At 44.4% G+C, this 13,616-nt stretch overlaps 1 protein-coding gene across 9 annotated transcripts in view; it reads right to left on the bottom strand.

The window, feature by feature from the left end:
• ZNF462 (zinc finger protein 462) overlaps positions 1 to 13,616 on the bottom strand; it is a 98,008-nt gene that overhangs the window by 42,635 nt on the left and 41,757 nt on the right. For 6 of the 9 annotated variants that reach the window (XM_066987603.1, XM_048051200.2, XM_066987601.1 and 3 more), the window contains exons 3-5: positions 7,968 to 13,465; positions 6,863 to 7,027; positions 4,545 to 4,816 (exon numbers count right to left, since the gene is read on the bottom strand). In XM_066987603.1, the coding sequence (XP_066843704.1) occupies positions 4,545 to 4,816; positions 6,863 to 7,027; positions 7,968 to 13,465 (5,935 nt within the window). The remainder of the gene's footprint in view (positions 1 to 4,544; positions 4,817 to 6,862; positions 7,028 to 7,967; positions 13,466 to 13,616) is intronic. The other 3 variants (XM_048051203.2, XM_066987604.1, XM_048051205.2) reach the window with 2 other exon arrangements.

Raw genomic sequence — 13,616 nt, 5'->3', positions numbered from 1 at the left:
TCAGCAGGTCAACACCTGGCTCTGAGCCTTGTGTCACTGGCAGGACTTTGGATCATAGGTTGTTTTACAAGACACCAGGCCTGCTGGCAACAGATGGGGTACACTCATCTTGAAGGGGGAACAGGATTTTTGCGCAGGAGTTACCAGAGCTCATTGAGGAAGCTTTAAAGTAGATTTGAAGGGGGAAATGGATAAAACCAGGCTCAGTAGAGACAAGTCTGAGGGCAACAAACCAGTGGTTGTGGGACGGTGTGCTAGCAAGGTCTTTTGGTCTGCCATCCCAGCAAAGGTAGGGGATGGAGAGCCATGTGACAGAAAAGGCATAAGTGATATTGTTGATGGGTGAAATCACTGAAGTGCCTGAGAATGGTCACATAGTAATTAAAACCTCTTCCCCCAAAAAGGTGACAGGATCAGTAGCCCTACTGAAGTGCATCTACACCAATGAACACAACATGGGCAACAAACAGGAAGAACCGGAAGCCATTGTGCAGGAGGAAAACAGATATAGTTGCCATCACAGTAATATGGTGGGATGACTGGAGTGCTGCAAAGGATGGCCATAAACTCTTCTGATGGGATAGCCTAGAAAGGAGAATCTGTTAGGGAGCGGTTTGAGTGTCTTGAGCTTCATGATGGTGACAATAGGGTTGAGTGCTTATGGGTAAAAATCAGGGAGAAGGCCAACAAGGCAGATGTCATGGTGGGATTCTGTTAAAGACCACCCAACCAGGTTGAAGAGGCAGACACAATATTCTGTTAGTGGAAGTCTCACAGTTGCTAGCCCTTGTTCTCATGGCAGACTTCAACTTACCAGATGTCTGCTGGAAATACAACAGCTGAGAGGAAACAATCTAGGAAGTTCCTGGAGTGCGTGGAAGATAACTTCCTGACTCAGCTGATAAGTGAGCCAACAAGGGATGGCATCCTACTGGACATTTTACTTGCGCACAGAGAAGGACTTGAGGGTGATGTGAAGGCTGGAGGCTGTCTTGGGTATAGTGATCACAAAATAATAGAGTTTTCAATTCTTGGAAAAATAAAGAAGGAGATTAGCGGAACTGCCACCCTGGACTTCCAGAGTCCAGACTTTAGCCTGCTTAGAAGAGTGGTTGGTGGAGTCCCTTGTGAGGCAGTCCTGAAGGGCAAAGGAGTCCAGGAAGGCTGGACACTTAAAAAAGTAAATCTTAAAGGCGAAGGGGTTCCCAGACCCCTAAGCTAGAAGGTAGGGATAGGGAGCAGAATGAAGCCCCCATAATCCAAGACGAAATGTTTAGTGACCTGCTACACGTCTTAGACACATACAAGTCTATGGGACCAAATGGGATCACCCAAGGGTAATAAGGCAGCTGGAGGAAGTGTTCACCCAGACACTTTCCGTCATTTATCAGCAGTCCTGGCTAGCCAGGGAGGTCCCAGTTGGATGGAGGAAGCAAGTGTGATGCAAATCTCCAGGAAGGGCTCGAAGGAGAACCCAGTGAATGTACCAGCCTGTCAGTCTGACCATAGTGCCAGCAAAGATTATGGAGCAGATCATCCTAACTGCCATCATATGGCACATACAGGATAACCAGGTGATCAGGCCTAGTCAGCATGGGTTTATGAAAGTGTGACTAACCTGATCTCATTCTATCACAAGGCGACCTGCTTAGTAGATGAGAGAAATGCTGTGAATGTTGTCTACATAGACCTCAGTAAAGCTTTTGACCCTGTTTCCCACAGCATTCTCCTGAAGAAACTGGCTGCTCATGGCTTGGACAGGCATATGCCGAGTAAAAAACTGGCTGGGCCCAAAGAGCTGTGAATGGAGTTAAACCCAGTTGGCAGCTGGTCACAAGTGGTGTCCGCCAAGGCTCAGTACTGGGGCCAGTTCTCTTTAATGTTTATCAGTGATCTAGACAAAGGGATCAAGTGCGCCCTTTGTAAGTTCACAGATGACACCAAGTTAGAAGGGAGTGTTAAACAACTTGAGGGTAGGACGGCTCTACAGAGGGATCTGGATAGGCTGGATCAATGGGCCAGCGCCAACTGTATGAGATTCAACAAGGCCAAGTGCCCACTCATGTATCTGGGGCCCACAACCCTATCTGACGCTACAGGCTGGGTGAAGAGTGGCTGGAAAGCTGGCCAGTGGAAAAGGATCTGGAGCTACCGGTTGATAGCCAGCTGAATACAAGCCAGCTCTGGTGGCCAAGAAGGCCAACAGCATCCTGGCTTGTGTCAGAAGTAGCGTGGCCAGAAGGACTAGGTAAGTGATTGTTCCTCTGTACTTGGCATTGGTGAGGCTGCAGCTTGAATACTGCATTCAGTTTTGGGTCCCTCACTACAAGAAGGACATTGAGGTGCTGGAGCATGTCCAAAGAAGGGCAACAAAGCTGATGAAGGGTCTAGAGAACAAGCCTCATGAGGAATGGCTGAGGGAACTGGGGTTATTTAGCCTAAAGAACAGGAGGCTCAGGGGAGACCTTATCACCCTCTACAACTGCCTCAAAGGAGGCTGTAGCGATGTGGGGGTTGGTCTCTTCTCCCAGGCAACAAGCAGTAGGACAAGAGGAAATGGCCTCAGAGTTGTCAGGGAAGATTCGGGTTGGATATTAGGAAAAATTTCTTCACTGAAAGGGTTGTGAAGCATTCAAACAGGCTGCCCAGGGAAGTGGTTGAGTCACCATCCCTCGAGGCATTTAAAAGTCACGCAGATTTGGTGCTTAGGGACATGGTTTAATTGTAGACTTGACAGTGCTAGGTTAAAGGTTGGACTTGATTTTAGAGGTCTTTTCCAACCTAAATGATTCCATGAAATCTCTCAAATAGTAAGATACTGAATGCTTGCAGTGAATACTTGTAACAAATATTTAAAACATATTTTAAACAGATGATAGGCAATGAACTTGCTGAACAATTAAAGCAGACTGTCAAAGATGTGTATAATACGTACTCAAGCTATTCTAAAATACATACCTTAAGATGTTCGACATTGTAATACTTAAAACTGTATTCATGACCACATACGTTGCCAGCACAATTCTTCCAAGGGCAGGTTTTTAAGTTTTGGTAAGATTCGGGAGAACAGTGGGTCAGTTAAACACTGGTTTGGTTTCTTTCATAAACTTTATCTCTCAAGACAACAATTGCATCAGGATCAAAAATAAAAGATAAAGCAGACCACCTCAACAATAGCAACAGCACCTATTATCAAACTAGGTGGTAACTGTAGAGTTCTTCCCTGCTATTCACCACTTTCTGACTTACCAATCCTTCTACTTGTAGGACAACACTTTATTCATTTCCTAGGTAGAAAACAGAGTAACCAGAGACTAAACACAAGTCTGATTTTGGAAGCAAACCAATTTACTAGGCAAACGGCAGGCTTTGTGACCCAAGAGAGGTCGGGGTGTCCCCATTGTCAGCCTCAACAAAGACGGGTGGTATATGCACAGTAGCATCCATCCTTCCCCCACCTCATGGATCTTTTCAACATGGCAGACCAAACTGTGGCATCAATTTGTCATGACACTAGTAGAAAACTTAGTTTCCAATGTAAGGAGTATAAAAACATTTTGTATTGTGCTTCTCTCCCACATACATTTAATGGCAAAACAGCAACATGTTCACCAAATTTGAGGGTGTTACTGATGGTGCTACAAAATGTCTATATTGAATGACCATGTGAATCATCTCTTCTTCTGTTAAAATGAAGCAGCTCTCTCCCCAGACTAGCAAAAATGTGTGTCACATGTGTGATACATGTCACAAAGAAAACTGTATGTCAGTCCAACATGCCAGTGAAAAATACCCCTAAGCCTCCATTTTTTGGGAAGGTTTATACATATGTATGTATGTATATGATTGTAAGAATTTTTAAAACTACCCATCTGTTGGCAAACTCAACCTGTAGGAAGAAAATCATAAGAATTCTGACTGTTTTTGATGACTATAAATTTTTTACATGCTGCATGAGACAAGGAAACAACTGACAGAATCATAAGTATACCATGCTGGTGTGAAATTGAAATATTTTAGAGTGAAATTGCACACCATGATTAAGGAAAAAAAAATCTATTTTTAAGGAATCTTATGATAGCTATTTAACATTAGATATGAAAATGAAATGATCAAGGAGTTGTAGTAGTTACAAACAAGTAGTTGTGTGCAGCAGAAGTTCATTGTGTGTTAATGATTAAAAAGAAAAATACTTTTCTCTCCTCTTCTTTACCTGTTAGGTCTCATGCATTTGACATGGCTTCATAAGTGGTAAGTTTCAATGTTTACCTACTGAAAAAAGTCATATTATTTGGATTGCATGTTTTTCCCCTACATGCAAGAAAAAGGGGTTTAAATAAATTCAAGAAGATATAAAGATGTGATGTTTTAGAAGCAGTTACAAATAATGATGGCCAAAGGTTTTGCAGCACAGAAGATACCTAAATGCTGAGAAAATGGTTGCTCAAAATCAAGTTGAGTGTGCTCTTCTTCACTGTCAACCTACAGAACAGTAGTGCTAATCTGTGCTTCTTTTGAAAACAAAAATAAAAGCCACAACTTACTTGTGCCTGAAAGCAGAGACAAAGGAGCAATACTGGCAGCTGTACTTGTCTTCCCGGGTAAACATGGCCAGAGCCAAGTGACTCCTCTCGTGAGATCGCAGACCCTGCATAGACATCAAAACCCGGTCACACTGGCTGCAGTGGTAGCCCCCAGGCCTGGTTTCATCTTCCAAGGATGCTCCAGATTCAGCTTCTGTAAATTCCACAATGCCAGGGTCTTTGGCTCCCTCACAACCCTCCAAAGTTGTGTTTGAAGAATCTTCAGCTTCCTGCTAAAAAACACATACCCCCCCAAAGCCATCAATTCTCTCTCCCTTCTGCCCTTCAGGCTTTCCCACGTGCTCATTTTAATTCCTAGGTTTTCCACTACGTTGTTTTTCTAAATATATCCCTACACAATCTCCATATTAATGGCTTTCTGAAAAAAGAGCCTATTCTTGGGAGGGGAAGAGGTAATTGTATATATTGTTTACATACACATTAAAAAAAATCTCTCTGCGTAATAAAATAACGAATGCAGAGAGACAAGAAACTGAATCAACTCTCTCTCAGTAGTACTTATATGAATCTTCTAGACTTGATCAGTGAAACCTTGATATGGTATAGAGCAAGTTCACTTTAGTTTATTTTGCTCTAGCTTATAGTGTAGCTACTCTACAGACTGATAGAGTAGTCCATTTTACCACATAGACATTGCCCATCAGCGTCAAATTCATAAGAAAGAAGTAGGTGCTCTAAGATCCCAGAATCCTTAAAAAGCAAACAGAAAAAGTCTTTTCTTATTCCCTTTCTTAACTGATCTGCCCTTTCCCTCTTCTAACCAAAGCATGTGTATTTGCAGCAACTTTAAAAACCTGTAGGAATATCTGCATCATGTTCTTTCAGCACTGAATTTCAACTTTTGTTCCCTGCTGCATAACATCTATTTATTCAAAAGATGGCATTGACTCCACATTAACTTCATGTGAGAAGCTGGGAGGAGGGGAAATGGTCTGATAGGAGGGAAACATCACAGTCTATTAGCAGTCAGGTAAGGTAAAAAAAAAAGGCCCATGGTAGGGCAATGAAACCTCTCTGAGGTTGCATGAGTTTCCTCAAAACACACACAGCTGGTGTCACAAAAGAGGCACCCTAAGTCAGGGACTGAAACCTGCAGCAGGAGCACAAGGAAAAGGAATACACACCTAGCTCCTGCAGCCTTACTGCACCTGCACTGCTACTGACAATACCGTGGAAATCAAAATCAGGCTGTGGAGCATGGCCTATCCTTGGAGGTGTCCCAGAAGACGCTCTTTCACAGGGAGAAAGGAACAATATTTACAACTAATCACCTGAATAGTACCACTGTCTCAGCTGGCCATTTCAATGTTTTATCTGGAGCCAGTAAGGAAATCACAGAAACGTAGAACAGCTTGGGTTGGAAGGGACCTTAAAGCTCATCTAGTTCCAACTCCTCTGCCATGAGCAGGGACACTTCCCACTAGATCAGGTTGCCCAGGGCCTCATCCAACCTGATCTTGAACACTTTGAGGGATAGGGCAACCACAGTTTCTCTAAGCAACCGGGTCCACTGCCTCACCACTCACAGAGTGAAGAATTTCCTCCTAACATCTAATCTAAATATACCCTCTTTTAATTTAAAGCCATTCTCCCTCATCCTGTCATTGTCTGCCCGAGCAAAGAGTTGCTCTCCATCTTTTTTATAAGCCCCCTTTAACTATTGAAAAGCTGCAATGAGGTCTCCCCTGAGCCTTCTCTTCTTCAGGCTGAACATCCCCAGCTCTCTCAGCCTGTCTTCATAGGAGAGGTGCTCCAGCCCTCTGATCATCTTCGTGGCCCTCCTCTGGACCCAAAATTTCATGTGCAAACGTATACCACAAGCAAGTTCACCATTCACCCATTTGAATGTGCACACTTACTCTTCTTAAAAGAAGAAAAACAAGAAAAAAAAAAAAAGGAAAGCAGGTCTTTTATGTTTTAATTAAGTAGAAAAGTAGCCCAGAATAGCTGAGAGAAAGCCTCCTGATCATAAACCAAGTCTTTCGGTCATCAACGACATCAATTCCTTTGTGGCTGAGAAGAAATGAGAATTAAATAGTCTTCATGCCCCTAGATCAAAAGTGGAAAAAAGTTAAAACATCTTAAAATAAACCAAATGCACTGCAGAAACTTAATGTTTAAATGACAGAAACATTACCCTGAACTGGAACACCCAGCTCAAAATCCATTCAACTTCACAAGAGCTCTCCACAGGTTTTCAATGAGTCCTTCATTTTAAACAATGTTAAAAGGTATAATTACAGTTTTAAAATTCTCACCTTTACTGTAGCTGACACAGAAGAGACATTTCCATACTGGACATGCTTGCGGAGGTGATTACAGATGGCTCGAAGCGTTGGATGGACTTCCACACAAAATTTACATTTGTAACCAACCACTTTCCGCTCTTTAAGTTTTGAAACATCTTCCAAGTGCCCAAAAGCCTATGAGTACACAAGCATAAATCAATTCATATGCTAAAGTGTGCTTTGATATCTCATTTTAAGGAATGCAGACCGGATTTTGCAGCTGAAGGGAAATTATGTTTGACATGCGCATGTCTTGTTTTGCAAGACTGTAAGGCCAATTTTTGTTGATGTCTATTACTGCCTCTAGAACAAGTGGGCAAGACATCTGTGCAGGAGAGACCTTCAGGTCTTGCATAACAGTGGTTCTCCAGAAGACTATTCAATCTGGCCTGAAACTGCTCTTTCATGACCCCACCACTTCCCAAACAGCTGTGAGGGGCTTTTCTGCAGCAACTATATTCCAAATCAAAGCAGAATGAATGGGGTGAGTGAGCAGGAAAAAGAGCACAATTTGGTCTTCCAGTTACGGTGCACTAGTCCAAAGCTTCAGTCATCAGATAGATTCATGTCATGTTAATACTGAGTGCTTTACCAGTAAACACACTGGAAGAAACAAGCTTGAGAAGTAAACTGATGTGTTACTCAGAGGCACTCTTAAAAAGGAGATTGGACATTTTGTGAAGAGTCTGCAACAAAGTACATGGCAGCCTTGCAACAAAAGAACAAGGAACTGTCAGATACAGATGGCCTTCCAGAAGGGTGGGAGGAAAGGAAGGAGATGGAGAAAATACTGAAGGAAGCAGTAAGAAATCATAGGGCTTCCTACGGAACCTAGGGAGGGGTTGAGGATGAAGGAAAGGATGAGGAAATTGAAGCAGAATGTGTAATTGACTTATGGAGCTCACTGACACACTGAGTCATTCATTAGCCTGTGGTCATTTGGCTGTCAAAGAGAACATGCAAGTGGGCATTAGTAACAGGCAGCCTCTTGGGGTGCAGAAGGGTAGTGTTTTTGTTTCTTTCCCCTGGCAGGGCAGGGAGAAGAGGGAAAGAGACCAGACACACAGATCCTTACCCTCTCTTGTTTGAAATCTGCAAAAGCACCATCTGCATATTTCTGCTTGCTCAGAAGCTGCTTCCTCCTCTCCTGACGTTTGGCACGCTTCTGGAATTCCTCGTTGTGACCATTCAAGTGTGCAGTCAGCTCTGCCGTGCTATGCAATTTCATATCACAGTGCTTGCACTGGTAGACAGCATTCTGAGAGCGGGTGCCACTTCCCAGTATGGTAAAGTCTCTCTTCAAATCCTTGCTGTGGTGGTCAGTGTAATGCATGCACAGCAGCTCCGCTGTGCTGAAGGACAGCTTGAAACATTTTATGCACCTGAAGGGAAGCCACTCAATTTCCTGAGCCTCACTTTCCACCTCAGGCTTCTCAAAGTCATTCCTCTCCTCAGTTGGAGTTGGCTTTTCATGCTCATCGGCATATACAGCAGTGAAGTAACCTCCCAGCTTGCTTGCATGCTGCTTCTTCGGGAAAACACCAGGGTGACGCTTCATGTAGTGGGACACAATACCCTTTTTGCTGAAGGACTGGAAGGAACAAAGCGAGCATTTCTTCTTCTCTACAGCCCTCCTCAGCTCCTCACTTAACTGAGGAGTGTCATCTTTGGGAGGAGATGGAATGATCACTTTATTGGGTTTGTCGCTTACTGTCCTGGAGGCTGCTAAGCAGTGAGTGTAGTAAGCATCAATGTCATGTCTTTTCTGGTAGTGTGCCGCAAGCCCTTTGCGGATAGGGTTGGTGTAGGAACACAAAGCACATTTGAAGAGGTTGTTCTTGCCTTCTGGCTGTGCCCGTACATTGTTATGTTTGATGCGGTAGTGCCTGGCTATCCCCTTCCGGGTAGAGCAGAAATATTTGCAGAGCTGACACCGGAAAACTGTGTGAGACACTAAATGAGAACTGGAGAAATGAGGTGCTGCAACAGAGATTTCTCCAACATCCTCAGCAGCAATTTCTGGGGAGGCCTTGATTTCAGTCACCATGTCTGGCTCCAGTGAAGCAGACACCTTTGGTGGTGACTGAGCAAAAACATCAAATTCAGGTTGATTGTGGTATTTCTCATAGTGAATTTTGAGCTTCTCCAGTGTACCATGGGTATAAGGGCACAGCTTGCACCTGTAAGCACCATAGCCTTGCTTGAAAATCCTGCTCGTCTCTTCCACATCATTCTGAGCAATATCATTTGACTGCTCCACATCATGCACAAAGTCTTCAGCAGTGACCTTTATTGATGGGTGCCGTTTCTGGTAGTGTGTGAGAACGCCATGAATACGTGTGTTAATGTATGGGCAATGTCTACACTTATATACAGCCCCTGGGTTAATGTCTATATCCTGAGCAAAATCTGCAGCTTTCACTTTCATGCCAGGATGTTTTTTGCCATAATGTGTCAGAAGGCCATGCAAGTTGTTGTATTCAGACTGGCAAACTGTACACTGATATGGAGTAGAGGAGATGGCAGGGTTTGCAGAAGCCAGCTGCACCGTTTTCTCCTGGGAAAGGCTGGGATCCTCTGCACACTCTGCATCCTGGTCCATCTGTGACGTTGTTATCTGGTCTTCAGAATCCATCCTGATCCCAGTTTCATCAGGCTGTGTGCCAGACTTCTCAGCAGCATCTTTCTCCTTAATGATATCTAACAACACAGATTCATCCCCATTCATGGCCCAAGGGTGAAAAGCTTGGTAGTGATTAGTAATATCCCAAATGGAAGATGCTTCAAAAATGCAATCTCTGCACTTGTAGGACTTTGCCTCTGTTGGCATCACTAGGGCAGGAGGGGAAGGATCGGGACCTGCCCAGAGTTTAGTTGCCATGTAAGTATAATCAACATAATGCTCAGGATGTCTCCTTTGGTAATGCACAAGCAAACCACTTGGCTCTGTGTGTGAATAAATGCACCATTCACAGTGATAACCTGCCTCTATCAAGCCATCCAAAAATGCCCATCTGAGAATGGATGTGACTGTAGCTTTCAGTGTTGGGTGATCTTTCTTAATATGCTTCCTCAATGCATAGAAGTAAGGTGAAGTATAGCTACACTGCCTGCACTTGAGGGCTCTCAGCTTTGACTTGTCCCGTTCGGTGCTAGAGGTGTGAGCAGGCACATTGGCAGTTGATTTCTTCTGGCTGCGATCACAAAGGCTTCTAATGGTGGCTGTATGCTGTCTAATCACATCTGCATTAGCTTTGAAGTCACGATGCTTCTTTTGATAATGAATGAGCACACCTTTCACGGTCCTGTTTCCATAATCACAGTGCTGGCAGAAAAACATTTCATTCTCAGGAGGATTCACAGAGGTCTCAGAACCACCTCGGCTCAACTGCTGCATTGACACTGGTGGCCTCTGAATACCAGGTGGCAGCTCACCAGCCCTCATCATTGCTGCAGTGGGAGGTGCCTGCCTGATATATTTGGCAGTGACCTTTATCTCTGGGTGCCTCTTCTGGTAGTGGACAAGCACTCCAACAACTGAGCGGTTGCTGTATGAACAGTGTTTGCAGTAGTAGAGTTCAGTAGCAAGGTCTGGGGGTGGTGGGGGGGGAGGTGGAGGCTGAGAAGCCAAGTTGGACAGTTTTGGGGAGACAGGTGTCCCCATCTCAAAAGACATGTGAGCCAAGGCAGAGCCCCTATCAACAGACACGACACGCATGGTCTTCTGGATTCTGAAATATGATGCTTTTTCTTCAGGGTGCTTTTTCTGGTAATGAACCAAAACCGAATGCATGTTAGGGCTTGCAAATGAACACACGTCACAGTCATAAACAACCACAGTATTGACGGAAGGTTCCTTCTGATTTTCACATTCAGGACTAAAACTCTTGGCGGCATTTTTGTTAAAGCCAGCTGGCACACCAGCCCCACGAGCCACGGGGGTGGAGGTTGCCATAGTTTTTGGAGCAGAATTCAAGATCTCTCTCAGTGTCTGAGACTCTGTGTTCAGCCCTTCTTGCTGCTCAACAACATAGCTTGAAAATATCATTGCATTGTTAATTTTCACTGTGGGATGCATTCTTTGGTAATGTGGCATCAGACTTCTAACATTCGGGCTTGTGTAAGAGCAGAAGCGACAGCGGTAGATCAGATCAGAATGATCAAAGTTCAGTACATTCATAGCTTCAGGGTGATGCTCTCCATAATGCTGCTGCAGGTCTTCAAAGTTTGTATAGTCAATATAGCACTCAAGACACCGGTATACTGCACTGTGATCATTGGGATCCAGGATATACCTAAAGCTGAATTTAATATAGGGGTGCATTCGCTGGTAGTGGGTGCTAACGCTCCGGGCAGATTTGTTGCTGAAATCACAGTGTTTACAATAGTAAAGCCTGCCAGAGTCATTAAACTCTGCATTCTCATTGTTCTGATCAGTACCATACATGTTTGACTGGCCCCCCAGAACAGAGGCATTAGGGCTCTGATGTTCTTTCATGCTGACAGAAGAATAATAATCTTCCTCATCTTCTGATAAAGTGAGCTCAATCTCTGCTCCATTGGCAGAATTGTAATCATGTTGCAAGCTTCTGAAGTTTGCCTCCTTCTGGGAATCATTAGCCTCTCTTCCCCACATTTGCTGTGGTGCGTAAGAACTGGAAACTTCTATCATTGGTTCTGTTTGCTCTTCTTCTCTGTCTAACTCAACTTCTATCTCCACCTCATTGTCTTCCTCCTCTTCCTCATCATCCTCTACATTAATCACAGCATCTTCTTGCTGTTTGTTTTGGTTGATTTTGCTCTGCAGATTGCTTGCTATTTCGTCGATCCTAGTTCTTTTTTTCACTGGTGAGAGATCTAAAGGGAAATCATTTGACACCTTCCGAGGTGCCTTTGCAACAAAGTTATTTTTAGATGACAGCCCAAGGATCGAGGTCTGGCTCTTCTTCACTGTGCTGGCAGAGGTGTGAGCATCTGCCTCACTCTCTTGTGGTGTGTTGGATGGTGGTCCATCATATTTCGGCAAGTTGTCACAGAATGAGTGCTTGTGCTGCTGATGAACTCTGAGGCCTTTCAAAGTTGTGGTGGAATAGTTGCACATTGTGCACTTGTATGGATGCTGTGAATGGGGCTGGGGTGATTGCTGTTGTTGTTGTTGCTGCTGCTGCTGCTGCTGCACTGGCTCCATCATCCCAGCTGACTTCCTGCCATTTATATTTCCACTCTCATAAGACACAGCACTGTCATTCAAAGAAGAGGCGATGCTTTCGGTCTGAGAGTTCACAGTGTCCCAGTCTGATGTTGTACCTGTATGACATTGCTTGTGGGCGCCAAGCTTTAATGAACTCTTGCAAGTGAAAGGGCATTCGTCACACTTGTACACGGCTGTCTTTCCAGACAGGTGGATGTTCTCAATGTGACGGGAAATGCTTCGGCGGTGCATAGTCAGGAAAGGACAAAAAGGACACTGGAACCTGTTCATATACCTTCTAAAGGGGATCCCCTTTGTTTCCAGGAGTTTGTTGCCATCAGATCCCATCAGCTGCTCTGCGGACATTCCTGTGGTCTGGTGATCCATGGAGTTCAAGCCATTCTCGCTGTCCATTTCATTTAGCTCTTCATCTGAGCTGGAGTCATTTAGCATACTGTTTGTTTCCAGGTCAGCAGAAGAATTTGTCATATCAGCAATTCCATAGCGGGATCTGTCAGACAAATTAACCATGCCTGAGTTGTGAGGTGACTTAGGCTTCATTTGAGGATAAGACACGGAAGAAAACTTGGAAGATGTAGAAGAGTTGGGCCTGATAAGGGAATTGCCCATAGAGCTTCTGAAGTTTGAGACATTAGCGTTCGACATCTCACGTCCTGTCGTATTCATGGACATATAGTTAGAGTTTGGGGAGGCATTCTGGGCACTCTTGTTCTGTACATCAGGTGCACTGGTTCCTTCTTGTTGCTGCCTCAGGCTTGACAGTATTTTTACCATACTGCGGTGCTTCTTCATCATGTGGTCACACCAGCGCTCCCTTCGAGGTGTCTGGTAGCTGCACCATTCACAGCAAAAGTTGCCCCTCGACTTTGTCAGGGGCTTGACCATGGACTCCAAAATGCTCCGCTCCACCACCTCTGCAGGCAGCTCCTTGCAGGGTTCCTGCACTGGCACAGAAGCAGATGTTGATTCAGATATAGCAGTGGCAGCTGTAGGGGGAGTTGAACTCTCTTTCAGGTTGTTTTTGTGATACATTTTCTGGTGCTTAATAATCCTTGCACGCCTGGGTGACTTGTAGGTGCAGAACTGACAACTGAAAACTTTGCCAAACCCTTCATGCATCATGATGTTGTAATTTAAGGAACTAGTGGTTGGTGGCCCCACTGAGCTCCCCCCAGCCTGCGTTCCATGAACCTTGCGTGTGTGCTCTATGAGGAGGTTTTTGGAACGGAAGTAGCGCACACAGAACTTGCACTGGAAAAATTTGTTGGTTGGTTTAGGATTTGGAGCCATATGCTGACCATAGAAAGTCTGGCTCTGGGTATAGTAACTTCCAGTCCCCATCTGACTTGTTGCATTTTGCCCTAAAATGAGAATTAAGGTGAATATATAAATAAATAAAATCAAATACTGAGCCTTTTCTCCACCCACCCTATACGCGTAAGAACACAACTGCATCTTGAACAACTATCAATCACACCAGGGTTCTCTCACTTACTTATGACTTAAGTACAC

The sequence above is a fragment of the Anser cygnoides genome, chromosome Z (genome assembly GCF_040182565.1).
Source record: "Anser cygnoides isolate HZ-2024a breed goose chromosome Z, Taihu_goose_T2T_genome, whole genome shotgun sequence".
NCBI classification, from domain to species: domain Eukaryota; kingdom Metazoa; phylum Chordata; class Aves; order Anseriformes; family Anatidae; genus Anser; species Anser cygnoides.
This window is presented reverse-complemented; position numbering and strand designations above follow the sequence as displayed.